This window comes from Electrona antarctica (genome assembly GCF_951216825.1).
Source record: "Electrona antarctica genome assembly, chromosome: 1".
NCBI classification, from domain to species: domain Eukaryota; kingdom Metazoa; phylum Chordata; class Actinopteri; order Myctophiformes; family Myctophidae; genus Electrona; species Electrona antarctica.
This window is the reverse complement of record NC_136806.1, coordinates 40669866-40689766: the sequence shown is the minus strand read 5'-3', so window position 1 is coordinate 40689766 and position 19901 is coordinate 40669866. Positions and strand designations below refer to the sequence as shown.

The window sequence follows — 19901 nt, the reverse complement described above, 5'->3', positions numbered from 1 at the left end:
GGTCGCAATGTGAGCTGGTGGTGGCTTAAGTTGTAGAGCGACTATTAAAGAGCACAAATGACATATAAAAAGAAGGCAATCTTTGCGATCATTTTAATCATCCCACTGGATTTATTTATTTGAGGCTATAATCAACTATGTCTATCATCAACACCATTTTTCCACCACTACTATTTTACCTGTTTGGGAAATCTGTCAGGTGTAGACTAAATTATCTCAAATAACAGTTAGGAGTCATCTATTAAACAACATTTAATATGTGAGCTACACAGCACTGCCACGCAGTCAGGTACTGGATTTCTATTGGTTATAATATATATTTATTAACCAATAGAATGCCATTACCTGGGCTTGGGGGCAGAGCTAAACTGTTACTATGGTGATGACAGTAAACCGTAAGACAGACTGTAAACACAACACAAGAGTGCCATTTCGATTCGTTTGCTTTGGCTTTCTGACTGCTGGCTTCTTATTATAGTACTTGGGCTACTTTAGATTTGTTTTGTTTTTTTTTACTTTACTTTCTATTGCTCTTTTTAAAGTAAATACTTAAGTATGGATAAGTATGAGAATATCTTGTGCCTAGGCCATGGCGGTGTAGCAGACGTGTTTCTGATGAGACATGTGGAGAACAAGAGCATGCACGCTGTAAAGAGAATAAAAGTTGTGGAGTCCAAGAAGACAAGGACACAGAAGGCCATTCTCCAAGAGGCTGAAATCATAAGGCAACTGGAGCACCCTCACATAGTCAAATGCAGCAATGCTTTTGTGAACCGCGATGACGGATTCATCTACATCATGATGGAGTACTGTGACGGGGGAACCTTAGATGACAAAGTAAAAGGGAGGAAAACAAATGAATATTTTACAGAGAGCGCTATAATGATGTGGTTTGTGCAGCTTACCATGGCAGTGAATTATATACACACAGCAAAAATACTCCACAGGGACATCAAAACCTCAAATGTACTACTAACTAAAAGAGGTGTGGTGAAGTTGGGGGATTTTGGAATATCCAAAGTTCTGACCAACACGGTAGAAATGGCTCAAACGTGTGTCGGGACACCCAGTTACCTGAGTCCGGAGCTTTGTCAGGACATCCCATACAGCTCAAAGTCCGACATCTGGGCTCTTGGTTGCCTGCTATACGAGATCTGTTCTCTCCGACCACCATTCACAGCTGAAAACCTGCTGAGTCTCTTCTACAAGATTATCAAAGGAGAATACAGCCATCTGCCTGACTCATACTCTGGCAACATCTCTTCACTGATCCAGAGGATGATCTGCCGCGACGCAGAAAGCAGACCCAGTGCCGCCTCCATACTTGGCACTGCTTTTATGCAAGACTGGCTCAGGGAATACGTGAAGCAACGAGAGACAGAGGTAGTCAGCAATTCCAACCAGGACATTGACAACGTCACAAGCACAGATCCAACCGGACAGTCCCACACAGCCGAAGGGGGACAAGACAGTATGGAGGTCAGTTCTGGAGATGTGGAGAAGGAAGATGCGATAAGTGTTGGGGGACAAACAGACTACTCTGAGGATTTTGATGATGATGATGATGAAAGCTTGTCCTCTCTTGAAGACCACAGTGAGCAGAGACACTCTACTCCTGTCAGCTCTCTAGAGGAAAATACTTCCACCGAACCCTTTGGTAAAGCGCACAAAAGTTTTATAGCTGTATAATCCCTGCTATGAAGTGTCAGCAGTCCTACATTGATATAGAAGTCATTTGCCATGTACATTGAGATTATAGGTCAAGCATGGACATACATGGAATTCATAGTTATGTCTACTGTCCTTTGCTGGAAAAGGGGAGCCTTGAACAAGTACAATAACACACAGGCCCACGGAAGTAAAAAAAAAAGAAAGAAAAAAAGGACATGCAGTGGCTTAATGAGCATGGAATCAGTAATTAGATTTATCTTCTGTTTATTTATCATTCATGCTTTGGTTTAATTGCACATGTTTTTGTTTCACTATAGTGTGTGCACTTGCAAACAAAACACTAAAACAATGTTTTGTGTATGCATGCATGTGTTTGTGCAGCAGTTCTGACCTAGGCTGTGCCCTACATTTTGCAGAGGCCCAAGACGTTTCAGAGCACAGAGAGTATCCAGATGACTTCGAGGAAGAGGAGGAAGAGGAGGATTTGGAGGCTTTAGTCCACACGGCCCGTGCTGCTCTCCATCTCTCACCCCAGTCACAGTGGAATGATGATAGTGACCAACATGAGGAGGAGTTTCACCTCAGCGATGCTGGAGGCTTCGTCGTCACACTGAAAGCTCTGAGGGACCAGTGCATCATGGGTAATAACTGTGTGTTGTGGAGGAGTGGTTCTCAACCTTTTCATGCCATGACCGCTCAAAACAATCATATTTTAACTGGGGACATGCCACCCTGACATGCCACCCTGATAATAATAATAATCATATTTTAACTGGGGACATGCCACCCTGACAAGCACTTGGAATTGGAGGAGTTTAGGCATTCAATTTAGTTTGACTCGGTTCCACATAAATATTGTGAAAATAGCCACACAGCTTGTAGATCAACTATTTTCACAATGTTTGCCTCTTTCTTACTATTTGACAATTTGTCCAATGTTTGACCAGCTTTTATAGTATAGTTTGTTGATTACTTTTTGTGTGTTTGTTATTAAAAGAAAAGAGTCTTAAAAGTCCTTGTCACTTCACTGTCATCTGGGGAGTGGGACCCCAAAAAAATCATGTGGTTCCGACCCACTGTACGTGGAGGATAACAGTAGAGTATTATAGAGTTGAGCCAGTGGTCATTGTTTGATTCTCTGTGTTTTCATTGCAGAGGACATCGGGTCTTCTCTTTTTGAGGACATTAGGGGACACTTTGAGAAAGGCCTCAGTCCAAAAGACCTGCAGCCACAGTTTGAGCACACACTAGGAGTGGACCGCCTTGAAACCTGCCATCTCATATTTACAATTGACCAGGAAACAACCTAGGCGTGAGTGCTTGCTGTACATTTCTGGCATCTTATTTCTAGTTGATAATTTACATACAGAACACTAGGTGGGGATAAAGAGTTTCCAACCTGCTTTTTAGAATACATTGCACCATGAATGTAAAGGACTAATTGGTCCAACGAATCACTCTATACAGTACGATCTATAACTATAAATGCACATTTAATTCAAAGACAGAAAATGTGTAGGCCCTACTTGTGCGATAACAATGTTGCATTCATACTGTCGCTGTCTGAGACTGGCAGAAACCTCTGTATTTCATCTTTTTATGTTTTTGATAAATAAATGCCCTATTTTATACATTGTATGACAGTGTCGCTTAAAACTAAAAGTAGATAGAGCTACAAACACTTTGAATTGTGACATGTGCACTTGTAGATCTAGTATTTTGGGAAAATTAAGATTTTTGGCCATTTTTGCCTATATTGACATGTAAATGCTAAAGTAATCAATAAAGCTTAAGTCTGTGTGTGGATTTTTTTTAATAGTTAACCAATGAAGAAATGTAATAACTACATTTGATCCTTTGGAACACAGGTTATTTTTTCAATTTCCTTTTGGACAATGCTAAATTTGTCAAATAAAGCTGTTTAATTAATTGTCAAAGTGTATTCATGCATTATGAATTCCCATCTCAACAAGACCTGAATAAATGTAGGCTTAGTAGGAGATTTGAGTTGCATGCAAAGGAAGAACAGGGTGCACTTATCATCACACCATCAACTCATTAGTCAGCCAGAGATTTCCCTTCACATTGGGGGCACATTCTCTCTCTATCTCTCTCTCTCTCTCTCGTCTCTCCTCAGCATAATGTTTACATGCATGCCATGCACAAAACCTGCAAAAACCCTGCTGCTATAATTAGCACACACATCGACACCCGATCGATGAGAATGATGAGTCTATGTCAGGTTAATTCACGAATGCTCTGGTCATCAGCCATGGAGGGAGGAGTTTAGTTAAAAAGACTTTCCTTCGATGAAAGGATGTCTGCTGTCATGGACATGAATTTGATGGTTTTTCCCTCTGCCCCTTCATTTTGACACCTGAGCAGTGCGCACACATCCGTTTCCTTTGATGGTATCAAATGATCACCAGATTCCATGATGACAACTGCAAACACTTACAGTAGAGACCCTTTGGAAATTCAATCGGCTGGGGATTTATCACACATTATGTGATACATTTATCTTTTATTTTTATCCCACGATTTTGCAACCCATTTTTTCACCCAGTGTCAATTATCTAATGTAATCCTGGGCGCTACACTTCCTCTGCCAACCTGGGGGGGCAGCGGACTGACCGCATGCTTCCTTCTATGCATGAGGCATGCTTCTTTTCACCTGGCAGGGGGGAGTTTCCCGGCCAGACGTAGCGCGTGGAAAGAACACGTTATTCCGACCAGTTCCTTTCCCTTCCATCAGGTCAGGGGGAGGTAGAGACCAGGATTACTGCATGTTTGTATGAGGGTACGTACCCTAGGCCTAGGGGACACGGGGAGAACATGCAAACTCCACACAGAAAGGCCCTTTCGCCAACCCCGCCTCGGGTATGGGCACTGATGACGCAGAGGAGAGAACATGCCCCCAGCACCCACAGCGTCCCCAGCGGGAATCAAACCCAGGACCTTCTAGCTGTGAGGCGACAGCACTACCGACTGTGCCACCGTGCCCCCATAAACTTTTGTTTTGATGAAGTTTCTGTAAATTATTCAAGGAACTCAAGGGTCTCGAAGCTATCACCAAACCACGTTGCCTCCTATACAGTGCTCATATTATTATTATTGCGACCACAGTTCGCATTTACTATTAAATCGTGCATTTCCCGCCAGTCAGTTGTTTGGTTGGTCACCCCCAGGCATGACCATATATGGCCATGCCTCGTGACATCATCAGGAATCTCTGATGTCATCAATATTGGCCAGCAACTCTACATCTGACCTCAAACCCTTAGATCCTTAGATCTCCATATATGGAGCTGACCAGTTCTGACATGCTATATGTTGATCCCTCCCCACCCGTCCTTCCTGTTCTGACATTCCATATGTTGTTCTGACCTCATCAAACCCTGTACACTCAAGACACGCTCCATATATGGCCAGTACAGAATTAATTCCATTTGTTGATCTGACACCCCATGCCAAAGTGCCAGCGCTCGCCCAGCAGTCTGCTGTCTGCGTGTACGCCCTCAGGGTGTCCTACTGGTTATTACTTGCGCAAGCAGCTTCTGCAAGTAATGTTTTTCGTCAGGTGCTACGATGCGTATGTCCCGTACCAGCATATGACGTGATGAAGATATGTACCCATGCCAGTGTATATCTGACGTGTATTTCATTACGTCAGACATGATTTCATTACGTCAGACAGGCTATATTACACCACTCAGTTCACACGGGTGTGATTTTTAAACAATGTTTACATTCTTATTTTAGCATTAAGATGATAGGATAATTTGTTGTACATATCTTTATGTTTAGTAGTATTTGTTTTCACTAAGAACGCGAGTGTGTGTTGGCTGTGGTTCTTATTTGACCTGTGTTTATGTGAGTTAATATTCGAAGGGTATTATAGCCGTAGGGGTGTGTGGCATCAATGCGCATGCGCAAGCTGGCTGTGGTCAGTCGGAGAAAGTTTACGGAGTGGACGGTCCAGTGTGTGAGTACGGAGTTTAAATGTCCATCAAAATATACTTGTTGACGTAATTACCATTATATTATACTCATTTGTTATTATTACACAGTTATGTCCGATGTTTATAGTGTTTTCTTTTGTGCTTGTGTTTCAGTATATTACCTGCTACTGCTACTGCTACTACTACTGCTGCTGCTATTGCTACTACTGAAGCTCATACTAATGCAAAATCAACCACGTGTAGAGTGGACACGGGTCGGTCTAGGAAACTGTACACAGTATAGTTAGAGTGTGTGTGTTTGTGTATGAGTGTGTTTTATAAATAAATGACAAAAGGCAAGTCGTTGTTTATTTAAGTTTAGCAATATTGTGTGGTTGTGTTGGTTGAGTAATACCATTGATGTCCAACTGTAGACTCCCCCATGCGGAGGGCTTTTAGTTAAGCTAATGTTATGTTTAGGGTTCATAAGTTGGGACCAAAAGCATAGGGAGAATTTAGTTTAATAATATCCGTACAAGTACTTTTTGAACAGCTACATTGGAAATTCAATCATCAGCAGATTATTTAGAACATATTTTGAAGGCAGTAATAGATACACACAAACTACAAACTCTAAACTATTTTGTTTCTTATTTATATATTTTATTATTAAGTCTGGTGTAAATGATTAGAGTGATAGACGTCACGCTATTCATCAGACCACATTGCTCAGTCAAACTCATTAAAGATCTTGCTGTTTTATCACTCTTTTTGAGTGGTGCAAACCACTCCAACAACTGGCTTTGTTAGTACCCGTGTGTGTTTGTGCCTGTACGGGTGAGCATGGTTGCTATGGTTAGTATGTGATGTCACTGACATCACCGACATCACGTCAGAGTGATCTCAAAAAAGCTTATAATCAATCTCTATCGTTATTCTTCAACAGATGTGACACAGATACTTATGACATGCTTTCCTGGTTCTAATGTTCTAATTCTAACTATAACAATGAATGTGTAGTTGCACCACTCAGTTCACACGGGTGTGATTTTTAAAACATGCTTAGCTGTACCTCACCTCACCAGGGGACAGTTCTGTACATTACTGTACTGTATTTTAAGATACGGCTTCAGGACCATCAAGCACCCCGGTGTACTATGACCAATCCAGTGTACATAGTGTACATAGTGTACCCCACTGCCCGTCTTGTCCTCCGAGATGCGAGGTTACTCCGTGGTGAGAAATAATACAAGAGAATGACAGAATGCAGCCTGTAACTAACTTTTCTGTAGAAGAGGCAAACTAATTGTTTGCTTTGATTGAATAATTGATTGAACACGTACGGTGTACTATATGATTTGAATGAATGAATGAATGGTTTATTTCAGTTAGACAATTTCAAAACATGTTTTTTCTTTTTTAAACACGATCGAAAAGGAATAGGCAGAAGCTTATAGCTTATGTATGCCTATCCGTATAAGAACGTAGAACATGTACAAAAAAAAAAAAAAAAAAAACACTAACAGACAAAAGCATCCCTAATCGTTCACTTATACATTTCATATTAGCATTTTATTAAATTCTTCAGCATACCGTTTAAGCCTTTTTTTTAATTGAATTAGATTTACACTTTTGTTTTTATTATTGATTTAAATTATTTGATTTGGGTGTGTAATATTTTTTTTTAGTGTTGATTATCGTGTATTAAACTATAGTAAACTAATACTATTAGGCCTATACTAAAAAGGATAAAGTGAAAAGAGACCTTTTTACAGTACAATAATGTTTCAAGTTTACACTGCATAAACAATATTAGTTTGCCTCTTCTACCAAAATAAAGGTTACAAGTTATAGTTCAGCTTGTATCATACCGTAATTTCCACGGAGTAACCTCGCATCAGACTATCCAGCATACCTCAGAGGACAGTCAAGACAAGACGGGCAGTGTCGGTAGGTCAATCAGAGGCAGGCGGGGCGTTACCATGCCTAACGAGATATATGCCATATATTGCTGGCACAGTGTCAAAGAAAAGTTGTTCATCATCTTGGACGTATTAGATCGTTTGAGGGACGCTATCCCCTTCTATAAACAGCTTTTGTCTCCACACGTCTCAAGATTTGCCATTGACCACGGTAAGAGAATTTTTGATTGATTGATTGAAATATTTATTAACAGTTTGCAGAATTACAGTACATTTCAAGCACAAACTCAATACAAAGGCTGTTAACTGTGAGTGGACGACCCAATTAAGCATTACACTTGTTTCCAATAGGGTCCACCATGTTCAATTCATCAAAAACATTTAGAGACGTACAGTCAAATGTCCGCTAAATTTTGTCCCCGCCCGTCTCAAGTTTTGCCATTGACGATGAACAGAGAAATTACGTCAGAATTCAACATCAAAACATTAAACACCATTGACATTTAAGGGAAAATGTACGTCATATGTAAACGAGCAAATCAGCTAACCAATCACAGGCAACAGGCATTCTGATTGGCCAGTATGAGATGGTTCATGATTGATGATGTACGATGATAAGAGCGCCCCTCACTTCACGCAGGTGTGATTTTTTAAAATAGAATAATATGATATACTATATTTAATAAATACACTTTTTGTTTTGTGGTTTCCAAAAATGTCTTTTCACTACACAATACAAGGTTGTATGGTCATGATTCACCAGGACACTGGATAGAAGCTTGATTCTACGCTTAAAATAATTGATTGATGAAATCTCTATGGGAAAAAAAGCATTGGCTTTTTTTGAGTGGAACGACAAAATTACCACCACAACTGCTATGCTACTTAGAGACTGACATTTTGTCGGGACTCCCGCGGGTCACGGGATTCCCGCAGGATTCCCGCGGGATGGGATTCATATTTTTATTAATCCCGTGATCGGGACGGGACGGGAATGAAAATCAACAGGAGGTCTGCCAAGTGCCAACCAAAAGAACAGAAGCGCCCATCTTTGTTGTAGTCATCTTTCAGTGAGCCAACACTCTTTTGACTTGCTGACGCAAGTCAAAAGAACTACACATACCCATAATCCAGCAGTGCTAATGCTTCCAGGCTCCGCTCCAACCGGGAGAGGATGAAAACTTCCTTCATGCAATCCAGTGGACGTTTTATAAAGTTTAATATGAAGACATCGCAATGCGGCCGTGCATGATTCTGCATCGCGTCGTTGACGTGATATAATTGATTATTTATAGCCAGATCAACCTGATGCATTTGTTTCCCCTGGCAACGCTGTTACTGTTGGCACACAAACGAGTCCCACCAGTGGTTCCCAAACATTTTCATGTCAAGGACCCCTAAATCAACATTTATTAGCCCGCGTACCCCCATTTGAAAAGATGCCAGGGACCCCATAAGAGAAGATCTTTATTACGTGTATTACTGTGTGTAAAAAGTATTTATATTATGTTTGTATTGGCTATTATATATCTCAACAATTGACAAAGCACTTGTCAACAGTCAGAACTGTTCTTGGTTTTGTTTTAATATTGATACTGTATTTGGTAGTCAAAGTTAAATCTACCATTGCCCACTTTATTTTTATTTTATTGGTAGGCTATCTGTCTTGAGAAGCAGGAAGATATAGATAGATAGATAGATAGATAGATAGATAGATAGATAGATAGATAGATAGATAGATAGATAGATAGATAGATAGGATGGGATTTTGTTTTTTACTCTGGCCCAGGATTGGGACAGGACAGGATTTTTTCTGCAGGAGTGGGATGGGACAGGAGTGAAAATCCACTCCTGTGTCAGTCTCTGGGCTAGCGTGGACTTCAACATTTGTGAAGTCAAACTAGACACCAGCAAATTAACTTGCAATGTGGCCATCTTAAGTGAAGAGACAGAGAGAAGTAGATGTGCAACAGACAGTGACGACTGGTTGGCAGAGACATACAACTGTGATGTGGTAATCCTAACCCTAACCACGTGGAAAGGCCACATATAGAATGGCAGCTAGTGCATCAGAATGCCACTCTGTTCGCAATAATAAGCTATCTTAGAATAGATGTAGACCTATTTGACAGCAGAAACAAAATTGCCTTCCTTGATGCATCAATTAAGCGTCATTTCTATCCCCAATCTATGTTCTATCCAAAGGCCCTTGAATGATGGAACATGATTAAGGATCCCCTGGCTATGCCAGGACCCCCTGGCTATGCGTTGCGGACCCCCATTGGTCCGCGGACCCCACTTTGGGAACCACTGAGCTAGATGCTACGCAGCAGGTAGAGCAGACGCTTGGGAATAAGAAGGTTCATAGTTTGATCGCCAACTCGCCATGGCTTGTGTTGAAGTGTCAAGATGCCCCTAACTGCTCCCAGTGAACGAATAAAGTTGTTGTCTTGCATAGTTTTTTCTTCCACTAAGTAATGCACAGTGTGAAAATGTAATGCACATTATAAGGCACTAAATGCAACATACCCGTATTGCGCTGATTATAAGACAACCCCCATTTTTCAAGTATAATTTGTGGAAAAAGAACATTGAATGTCAAATAGTCTAGTCCCCGATTATAATACGACCTCGTTTTTTAGGATATTTCCATTGGAAAAAAACATAGTCTTATATTCAGGACAATAGGGTATATCATTTAACACCAGCACGTTTTCCGCTGAACAGTGAAAAAGTGCACAGGCTCATTGAATAATCACAAAACATCATACTGTACGTCATGATGAATAAAAAAATCACACCCGTGTGAAGTGAGTGGTGCAACTCCGTGTGGGGGTCCCCGGAACTTCCAGACGCGCCCAGGGTGCTGGCCCGGTTCCGACGAGCCGCCCTGCGTCCAAAACGGTAGAGAAATGACAGAGTTCGTACTGTACTGTCACACCCGAAATCATCATATATACAGTTAATGTGTGTGTGTGTGTGTGTGTGTGTGTGTGTGTGTGTGTGTGTGTGTGTGTGTGTGTGTGTGTGTGTCAATCCTGATGTGACTGATTTGATATTAAGAGATTCCAATTAATATCAGACCTTCCACATACTGTAGGCGTGTGTGATGACACCACAACTTCCTCTTCTTTGGGCCATAAAAAGGCAGTTTCACCCCCTTTCTGAAACCAGCTCCTCGCCACTCGCGCTACACACTTGCCCTCGATATGCGCGTTCACGCGAGGCTGCGCCATATTAAGTGTCGTCCGAAACCAAGCAGCCTTGAGTGGAAGTGGCTTATAAAGCCCTCAAGAGCGAGTCTGTGCCGATCTAGACTCGGTTGCCTTGTGCAGCCCTGCTCTGTGTCCGCATGGAAACCGCAACCTACAAATGTAAGAACCACCACAAATATAAATATATAAATAAACTCCTCCTAAACAATCTTCATCTGATGCAGAATAGACAATGCTCCAACTGATGTTCACAAGGGCTCTTTATTTACCCCACCGTGAAAAAACTATAAATGAAACCACACAAACAAAACAACTTTTAACACAATGATTTATAAACACCATGGATGTATATGACACGTCACAAACAACTGTACAAACAAAATAACAGGTAACACAATTGCGTGATGGTAACCATGGCAACGAATGGTGTCTGTTTCCTGTTTCTGCACAAGGAGGGCGAGTGTATTTCCAAACAGTTTTTTATACCCAGCACCCTAATCAAGGGAACTTGATTCAGCTGGAGGGGCACTTTCTGACGAGGGAACCTCCTGAGAGCACTTCAAATCAAGGGACTGGTTTCAGAAAGGGCCTCAGATTGCATTCACCATCACTTCACACACCTGAGACTGCAAAAGCAAACAGAAAGAGAAGAAGAGAGAGAAGAAAACGTGTTTGAATATGAATTACATGGTGATGGTAGTTGTCCTGCTGCATCTCTGCAAGGCTGATGCCATGGCGGTGGGTGCCACGGAGGCTAATCACAAGGCAATGGAGTTTGATCAAGCTGCCAGATTCATCAGAGATACCATCATTGAACTGAAGAAAATACAAAATGTGGACTTGGTACCTGTAAGTAGCATTGTAAAGTAGCATTTGTTATGATCACCTTTGTAATGCTCCAGCACAGAGATGTTCAAAGTGGGGCTACGGCTGACACCTAGGGGTCCATTCAGAAGGTTCCAACGGCTGCGTAGCCAAATGAGTAGTTTAACTATAACTCAACTAACTATATCCTGATTAAAATACTGAATATGTAGTGATTATTCCAATAATGTGTTTCAATATCATCAACTATCACATAAACTCTTTCCCATGCAGAATTATAACAATTTAATTCAATTTAAGCCCAAACATATTTGATCTTTGTGTGATCACACAAAGATTTGGAGGCCCTCCTGTAACTCTGAGTACCCCCTAGGGGTCATATGACCTCCTGTTGAAGAACCCCAGTGTAGACTTTCATCTGCATACTGTAACTTGTGAATGTGATCATTATAATCTTGTCATCACCATCCGGTGGATTAATAATAATACAATACATTTTAACATCTCTATTTGTACAGGCAAAGCGCTTTAAAGTGCCGAAGATAAAAGAAACAGTAAGTAATCTATGAGTTGATTATCGAGCACTCAGAAATGGTTAATGCAGGCATTTTATGTTCTTCTTGGTTATGTTTTCACCCCACACCCTGTGTTGTCCTATACAGTGTCACTGCTTTGCCAAGGACCTGGAGCATTTCATTATTGAACTGAATAAGACAAGTCTAAAGGACAGTCTAAAGCACGTTTTAAAGACCCTGCAAATGAACACTAAACATCTCTGTGAACATTACCTGGTTAGTGATGCATTTTTTTCTTCTGAATTAAGGCTGATGTTCTGAAACCTAACCCTCTGAATCTCTTGAACTGTCAACCAGCCACAATTTTGTCGCTGATGTGCAAATTGTATTTATAAATACAGTTTGCACATCAGCGACAAAATTGTGGCTTTTTTTAAGGACAAGAAAGTGTGCAAGTCAGCGACAAAATTGTGGCTTTTTTTAAGGACAAGGAAGTGTGCAAGTCAGATCGGAATCAGTTCAGACCAATGAAGGATGCAATAAAGCATTACATCCATTTCCTTCAGAAAATGTTTCAAGTAAGTAGCCCTGGCCTACACACGCTGCACCTATACTCTCACTTATAAATACAAGACAATATATCTTTTCTAAAGTATAGTTTTGTTTTATCTGTTTGTAGTGTTCTGTTCAGTGGTTATTGTTACTCATTTGAACACTGTGTTTCCATGCAGAGCATTGTCCCAGGACGTTAACACTTTAAGGAGGGAATTCAGTCCAGTCACCTGTGATCCCTAACAGAGACCCCATAGTCTGATCAGGATGTGTTTATTGTTTTATCTATTTATTTACTTATTTCAGCTGGATATCTATGTATTTATATAATTTATTTATGATTGTTGAATATTATAGAGTAATCTCAGTGATACCAGTATTATTTATTAAACACAGCTGTTGTCCTCAAATTAAACCTCTTTGTTCATGTTTATATTTTGTGTGATTTTGCAAATGCACCATGAAACAAAGAAATACACAGTCTCATCACATTACGCACAATGAAATAAAAACGAGGTGTTTGAATGCGGTGTGAAATATGCACATAATTACAATGCATTTCATTTCAAGTCAGTGTAACACTCATCTTGAAATTTATGATGCTCAAAAAGTGTTGATGTGAACTAGAAACACATGTGTTGTGTGTCGTGTTGACACCTTCTTCATGTGTTCCAGTTCAAATACCAGCATGCTATCAAATTAAGCTATGGGACCCGGAACAGAAAATCATTGCTGTTGGGCAGAAACTAGAGATACACGAACACGATATTGATATTTTGGGCGATATCAATATCCGATAATATGCAGGGTCAAATCGTCCAAAACCGATATATTACATTATTGTATATAATGTTTATATTGAACTCATTTGTTTTCATTTTAAAAGCCATTAACAGTCACATTATTATTACATTATTAAGCGCCGGTTCTAGTTACCCATCATTCCCCCCTATATCACTACTATAGTTGTTCCTGCAGATATTACTACGAAAACGTGTTAGTTAGTCTGTCACCCCCAGGCATGACCATATACAGGTATGATCATTCCTTGTGACATCAATATTAAACCCATATATGGAGATCCCTGATGTCATCAATATTGGCCAGCAACTCTACACTGCCCTTTCGCTCTATTCTTCCACGATCCGGGTGCCGGTGCTTTTTACATCAGACTTCACTGTATACTCTATTTCCGCTGCACGACACCATTGTACAATTAAGTATAAAATAGGGCTTGAGTGATTAGCAACAAAGCTGCTTTCAATATTGGTAAAGTGACTGTGCATGTGTATACATGTGCATATGTAAATGTGTATATATGTTCAACGCATGTTTGCATGCCTGTGCACACACAAATGTAGATGCTTACACTTGGCACTGGCACAAATATACATGACTTAAACTACTCAGATCTGGTGAGATGTTATCACCATTCTCAGATAGCTCTAATAATAGTTACTATTTCCTTTCCGTACTTAGATTCATATCTCACTACACACACGTGTGTATGACCACACACACACACACACACACACACACACACACACACACACACACACACACACACACACACACACACACACACACACACACACACACACACACACACCTCATGTGGGTCAATACATCAGTATCATACATGATAGCTGCATGAAATGCCAACAGACCATTAAAGGGGAATATCAGTCATTTTCAACATTGAACTATGTCATTAATACCTCAGAGTTTTGTGGAAATAATAAGGTATATTCTGAAGGCCAAATACTATATTGAGTAACTCAACTTCCTTGCCAGACTGCAGCATTTCCATGGTCTTTCAGTATATCTTCTGAAGCAACATCACCAGCTGTCAGGGACACTAGGGCTCCAATTTTGTCGCAGCCTTTACCCGCAGCGCAGCCCGCAATTCAGCCGCTGCCCGAAAATTACGAATATAGGAGCTTTCTCTGTCCCTTAATGGTATTTTCGTCCCGCGTCACCCGCTATATTTTTTGCCGACACCGGTATTTGCGCCTAGAGCTGTGGTCATGGGCGTGTTGGCACGCTTTCCCCTAAATTGCTATTTTGGTCACATACATTTGGGAAGTCGCTAGTGGAGTTTAAAAGCACCCGTAAGCCGTGCCAAATTAGTTCGGTAGAGCGGCGCACGGCACGCCGCTCTACGCGCCTCAATGGAGATGCCTGCAGGTACAGACAGGCTGCCTCATCTCTCCTTATTCTCCTATCTCTTTGTAATTTTCCTATAATCAGCAGAAGTCGAGTGCCTGCCACTTCCTTGTGTCCATTGTGTTTATATAATTGTATAGTCAAATAAGTTATTTGATTCCATTTCCATTTGCTCTTTCAGTTCATGATCACCCCAGCAGCAAATGGGGTTTATTGACCGAACTTTCCTTTTCGCTTCATACCGTTCCGTAGAGATGGATCTATATACCAAATGAAAGCCCTAATTTCGTAGTTTACATAGAACTTAATTTTTAAAAATGAGCAAGATTTGAGCGAGTTGTGACTCAACGAAAAGACGAGTTTTCTTGGCTCTGTGCATGTGGAGAAAAAAAAAGAACGAGGGGGGGGGGGGGGGGGGACAGCAGCGACAGCAGCAGCAGCTATGAAGCAATAGCCTATAGCACTAACGGGCAACGGTAAAGGGATCTCTTAAAGGGATCTCTTAAAGCCAAGACTGGTGATTGGTTAAATTTGGTTTAATTAATTATTAACGCCCAAACCACACCTATGCATAATATAACGGGTAACGGAGGTGTTTAAGGGATTTAGACAGGTAACCAAAATACCAACTTTAGTGGCTTTAGAAAGATGAGACAAAAATGGAGCCCCTAGATCTCATACACATTGTCCTGTTGGAGGACGTGATATTTCTGGAATAGTTGAATGACATCAGAATCAGTCCGCTGCCCCCCCAGGTTGGCAGAGGAAGTCTAGCGCCCAGGATTACATTAGATAATTGACACTGGGTGAAAAAATGGGTTACAAAATTGTGTAACCCATTTTTGTCTTTGTGGGTATCTATATCATCATCATATGCCAGTCCATTCATTGTAGGCAATGGAACAACAGTTTCTATCTCATTTCGAGTGAAAAAGCTGTTACATTCCCTTAGGTCTAGGGGTTGTTAAAGGATGCAACAAGGCTGGAAAGTGAACTGTTGTATATTCACTGTATCTTAACAAGGTGTTTTTAGTTAGAATAATACACAATGTAATGGATAATCACAAGGAATAAATATATAAATAAATATTTACATTTGTGGTGTATTATGAACACACACACACACACACACACACTTGCTTGTAACCTGATGTAATTATGGAAGATGCCTTGTTTGAATAAATGATGGACTTTGCCTGGGAATCGCAACTCATTTTGTGCTAAATTAGGAAAATAAGGAAATAATCCACGGACCCCTGTAGGAAAACACATTATTTATTTATTACACAACACAACACATTATTCTAGACAACCGTGAAGTATTACTATAGTTTAATGGGTTTCCAACCAAATTAATAAACAGGGGCCAATCACTCAGCTCTAGCCGTATGTTACATTAACTTAAAGATATAATTACTTATACAATAAAGAAAAGTGGCTGTATGGTGCAACCCAGAGAAACAAACAAAAGCAAACTATACCGGAACTGAACACAAGAAAACCCTCTACCTAAACCTAACCAACCAAAAGGAAAAGGGTTACAAATATTGCAACTATATAAGCTCCCTACTCTAACTTATGCCTAACCAAAGATTGACTGTTACAGAAAGCAAGCTCCCATACAATTTATACCTTACAACTTAATTCATAACGTAAGTATAATTCACTGTAACATCAATGCTGAGACAGAGGAACAATAAGCCACTTCAGGGTGCTCTAAACATATAGAGTCCCAGTAGTGTTTAGCTTTAGACAATGATTAATCAGCAGCACCCTGGACAGTGTGTGCACCATATGACAGACAGAGACACAATGCTGACGAGCGCAAGTCACAGCTGTGTTTAAGTAGGCTTCCACAGGACGGCCCTCTGCTGGTGATAGGGTCCCGATGACGAGGTGGGTAGGTAGTATATGGATTTATCTCCGCCCTCGAGCACCGGAGCAGCAGCAAGACCTGTGACTGAAAACTAGTCAGCACCTAGCTTCCTCTATATAGTACAACAGCATGCGACTGATAAATAACCGAATTACCATAATTACTCCGATTATGTAACAGAAGCCCTGGTAGACTTCTGATGCAGTTCCATGTCTGCTGTGAATACAGCACCCCATCTAGTGTAATGGCTGTGAATACAGCACCCCATCTTGTGTAATGGGTGTGATCATAAGTTCCATGTCTTGCTCAACATAGCAGCAAAATTTGATACCAGTTTTAAGTATACAGTGATAAAATGACCTAAAAATCGTTTTCAGAGATTACAACCCAGAGCACATGGCAAGGGGTTAAAGATGAATATGGCCAACTATAGGTTTTAGGCTTGTACCCAGAGGTGTTAGCTATATGTCTCAATATCAGTGTTGGCCCCCTGACTACTTCTACATATTGTCTAACTAGATTAGAGTTACAGAATGTATTTATAGTTTAACTTTATATTATAAAATTAACTTATATTAGTTTATTTGTCATTGTTGAAGGTTTTAGAGAAGTAATATCAGTGTCTGTGCAGAAACACTGTGCTCTTGTTTTCAATGAAAACATCTAAATGTATGAACATGTTTTTCTTTTTCTCACATAAATCAGTGCTATTGAACACCCTTTACACCTGTGTGTTGGTTAAAAAATATATTAACCAATGGAAAGTATTAAAAAGCGCTTCAGACAAAACCACTTAACTCCATTGGAGCTGTCTGCTAAAAAAAGGATAACTCCACCCCATCTAATGCAAGTAATTGGCAATATATAATGTCACAACACCAACTTTGATGAGGCAGTATTGCTTTGTTTTCAAAATAAGATTTTCTTCATTTCCTGAAAATTTTGTATTTTTTATTTTCTGAATGGAAAAAAAACTTTTTGGAGTTGGGTGGTTTCACGAAGTTCCATGAAACTTCGAGATTAGCCTTTTCCGATCTAGAGAAAATCAGCAGATGTGTGCTCCAAAAAATAATTAAGCTCGGAAACCAACATGCTTCTTCAAGTACTTCTTGGACTAATCTTTCTCATTTGGTATGTCAATGTTTTATGCAAAATCAGACAGACAGACCTGTCAGAGCCAGAGGTGGTGAGAGAGGTGACCGCTGCTCCTTTGAAAATAGAAAACCAGACGTCATTACAGAGCTTTCTCCTTTCGGTCAGAATGCAGCTGGAGAAACATTCTCTGAAGTGGGCTTACAGTACCGGTACATGTCGGCTTCACAGCTTCAGCGCGTCACCTAGTGCGACCCCTGAACTACTGACTCCATGCCCAGGCTGCTGCTGTTAATGCCCTGGCAGCAAGCCCCACTCAGCGGTTTAGTCACATGTCGCAGGGGGAAGCTAGGTTACATAATGAGCAGTGATGTGAAATAACTAAGTACATTTACTCAAGATAAAGGAAAGGGGATGAATACAGTTATCAGCTTCACCCAGCTGATGGTTGCTCAGATGGTTTTGATGCTTTGTACTTTGACTTAAGTACGATTTCGAATGCAGGACTTTTACTTAACATAGTATTTTGTGGAATTGGTACTTTTACCTATAAGTCCAAAATCTGAGTACTTCTTCCACCACTGATAATGAGACCCATACCATCTGTCCAGATCAGGATGACGATGTGTGGGTTGATACTTGATAGCAATGACCTTGATCATTAGGAACAGCTCTCACATAATGGTAAGCTACTTTTTCTTTTGCTATTCATCACATTATAAAAACTTTAAAACGACCTGGTCAATAAATGACTGCTTTGAGAACAAATGTGATGTTTGGACAAAGTCTGCAACAAAACCTTTGTTGAACAAAAATCGGCCTCCTGGTGGTGCTGTAACAGGACTATTTGAAAAGGGTGGCATGTCGGCCTAGTGGGAATGTGCCTGCATGGAAATCACACGTTGAGTTCATGATTTGAGACATTTTGTTCAAAACGGACCAATCCTGCACACTTTGGAAGCTAATCGTAACCACTATGAGGGTAATATGAAAAATCTGACAGTTGTGTCTTGATCACATAGAGATCAGATACTGTGTACCGATTTGTGTGATTTTGGGACAACATCTGAAGGAGTAGGCCTAATATATATATAAACAACAGTGAGCCTCCTGGTTGCATTATAAAAAGTAGATGTGAATAATGCAGGGCATGGGTATTTGCTTGGCCTTTAGGAAGTGTGCATGAAAAAAAGCAGCTCTACAAGCTCACTCACAGGGACCGATAAAAATGGGTCAGCGACCCACAAATGGGTCCCGACCCAGTGTTTGGGAACCAGTAAGTAAGTAGAACACCTGGCTTAGGAATGAATGATGCTCTGTTGGTTAGTAGAGCACCTTGGGGAGTTATAGGCCGGGCATCTGTGGAGCTGGAGGATATTATATTATTTATTACAGCTATTCTATTGTGTTGTGTTTTAAAATTGTGATATGGATCTCCCTGCATGGGTCTGAAATAAAGATTGAATTGATATGGGTTTCTTTTTTTTGACAGTGAGGGATGGGAAACGGTAAATGAAGGAGAAACAGAGAAACTCTTTATGAGTGAGTGAGAGGAGAGAGTGAGTGAGTGATCCTTCCTCAAATGTAATCTTTGGCCCGGTGTTAAAATACCCCCCCCCCCCCCCCCCCCCCCCACACACACACACACACACACGCAACTAATCCCACTTCTGACAATAATCTCAACATGGATATTATTTTAGAGGGAATGCAAAGCTTTAGTGCAGAGGTCGACCCATTGCATTGACTTTGATGTCTGTCAGAGGGGAAAACGCAGTGGAGGCTGTTTATTTCTCCTTCCCTCTGTCAAAACGAATTCAACTTGCATTTGTCTCAAACTCTTGGTTGTGCCCCACCACCAGTGTCCCTCTGCTCAAACAAACTGGGTCACAGGATTTTACAGTGAAAAAAGCAACTTGGGGTGATGACAAATATTGCCAGGGACTTTCTAAGGATGCTCTCATGTCAGTCAGATGAGTGTTGATATAGGCTTCCATTTAAAAAACAATTGTCCTTCGGATGAAAGGAGAGAATGCCTATTGGAATATTACAAACCTAGAGAAATACTAGCTTTAGTGTCAGTTTAAGCTTACTTGCAGATATTGAGCTTGAAATCCTTTCTCTTT

General features: G+C 40.6%; 2 protein-coding genes across 2 annotated transcripts; both read left to right on the top strand.

Moving 5' to 3' along the window:
- Positions 1 to 555: 555 nt before the first annotated feature.
- Positions 556 to 3376, top strand: nek12 (NIMA-related kinase 12; the record flags this gene model as incomplete). The annotated part of the gene is made up of 3 exons (XM_079497018.1): positions 556 to 1657; positions 2088 to 2312; positions 2827 to 3376. 3 exons carry the CDS (start codon positions 556 to 558, stop codon positions 2979 to 2981), a joined length of 1482 nt encoding a protein of 493 aa, XP_079353144.1. The 3' UTR covers positions 2982 to 3376.
- Positions 3377 to 11323: 7947 nt separating this feature from the next.
- Positions 11324 to 13072, top strand: LOC306925657 (uncharacterized protein). Its single transcript, XM_079504633.1, has 5 exons — positions 11324 to 11598; positions 12093 to 12128; positions 12237 to 12365; positions 12575 to 12667; positions 12821 to 13072. The coding sequence occupies exons 1-5, from the start codon at positions 11428 to 11430 to the stop codon at positions 12839 to 12841; spliced, it is 450 nt and encodes a 149-aa protein (XP_079360759.1). The 5' UTR covers positions 11324 to 11427; the 3' UTR covers positions 12842 to 13072.
- Positions 13073 to 19901: the final 6829 nt, after the last annotated feature.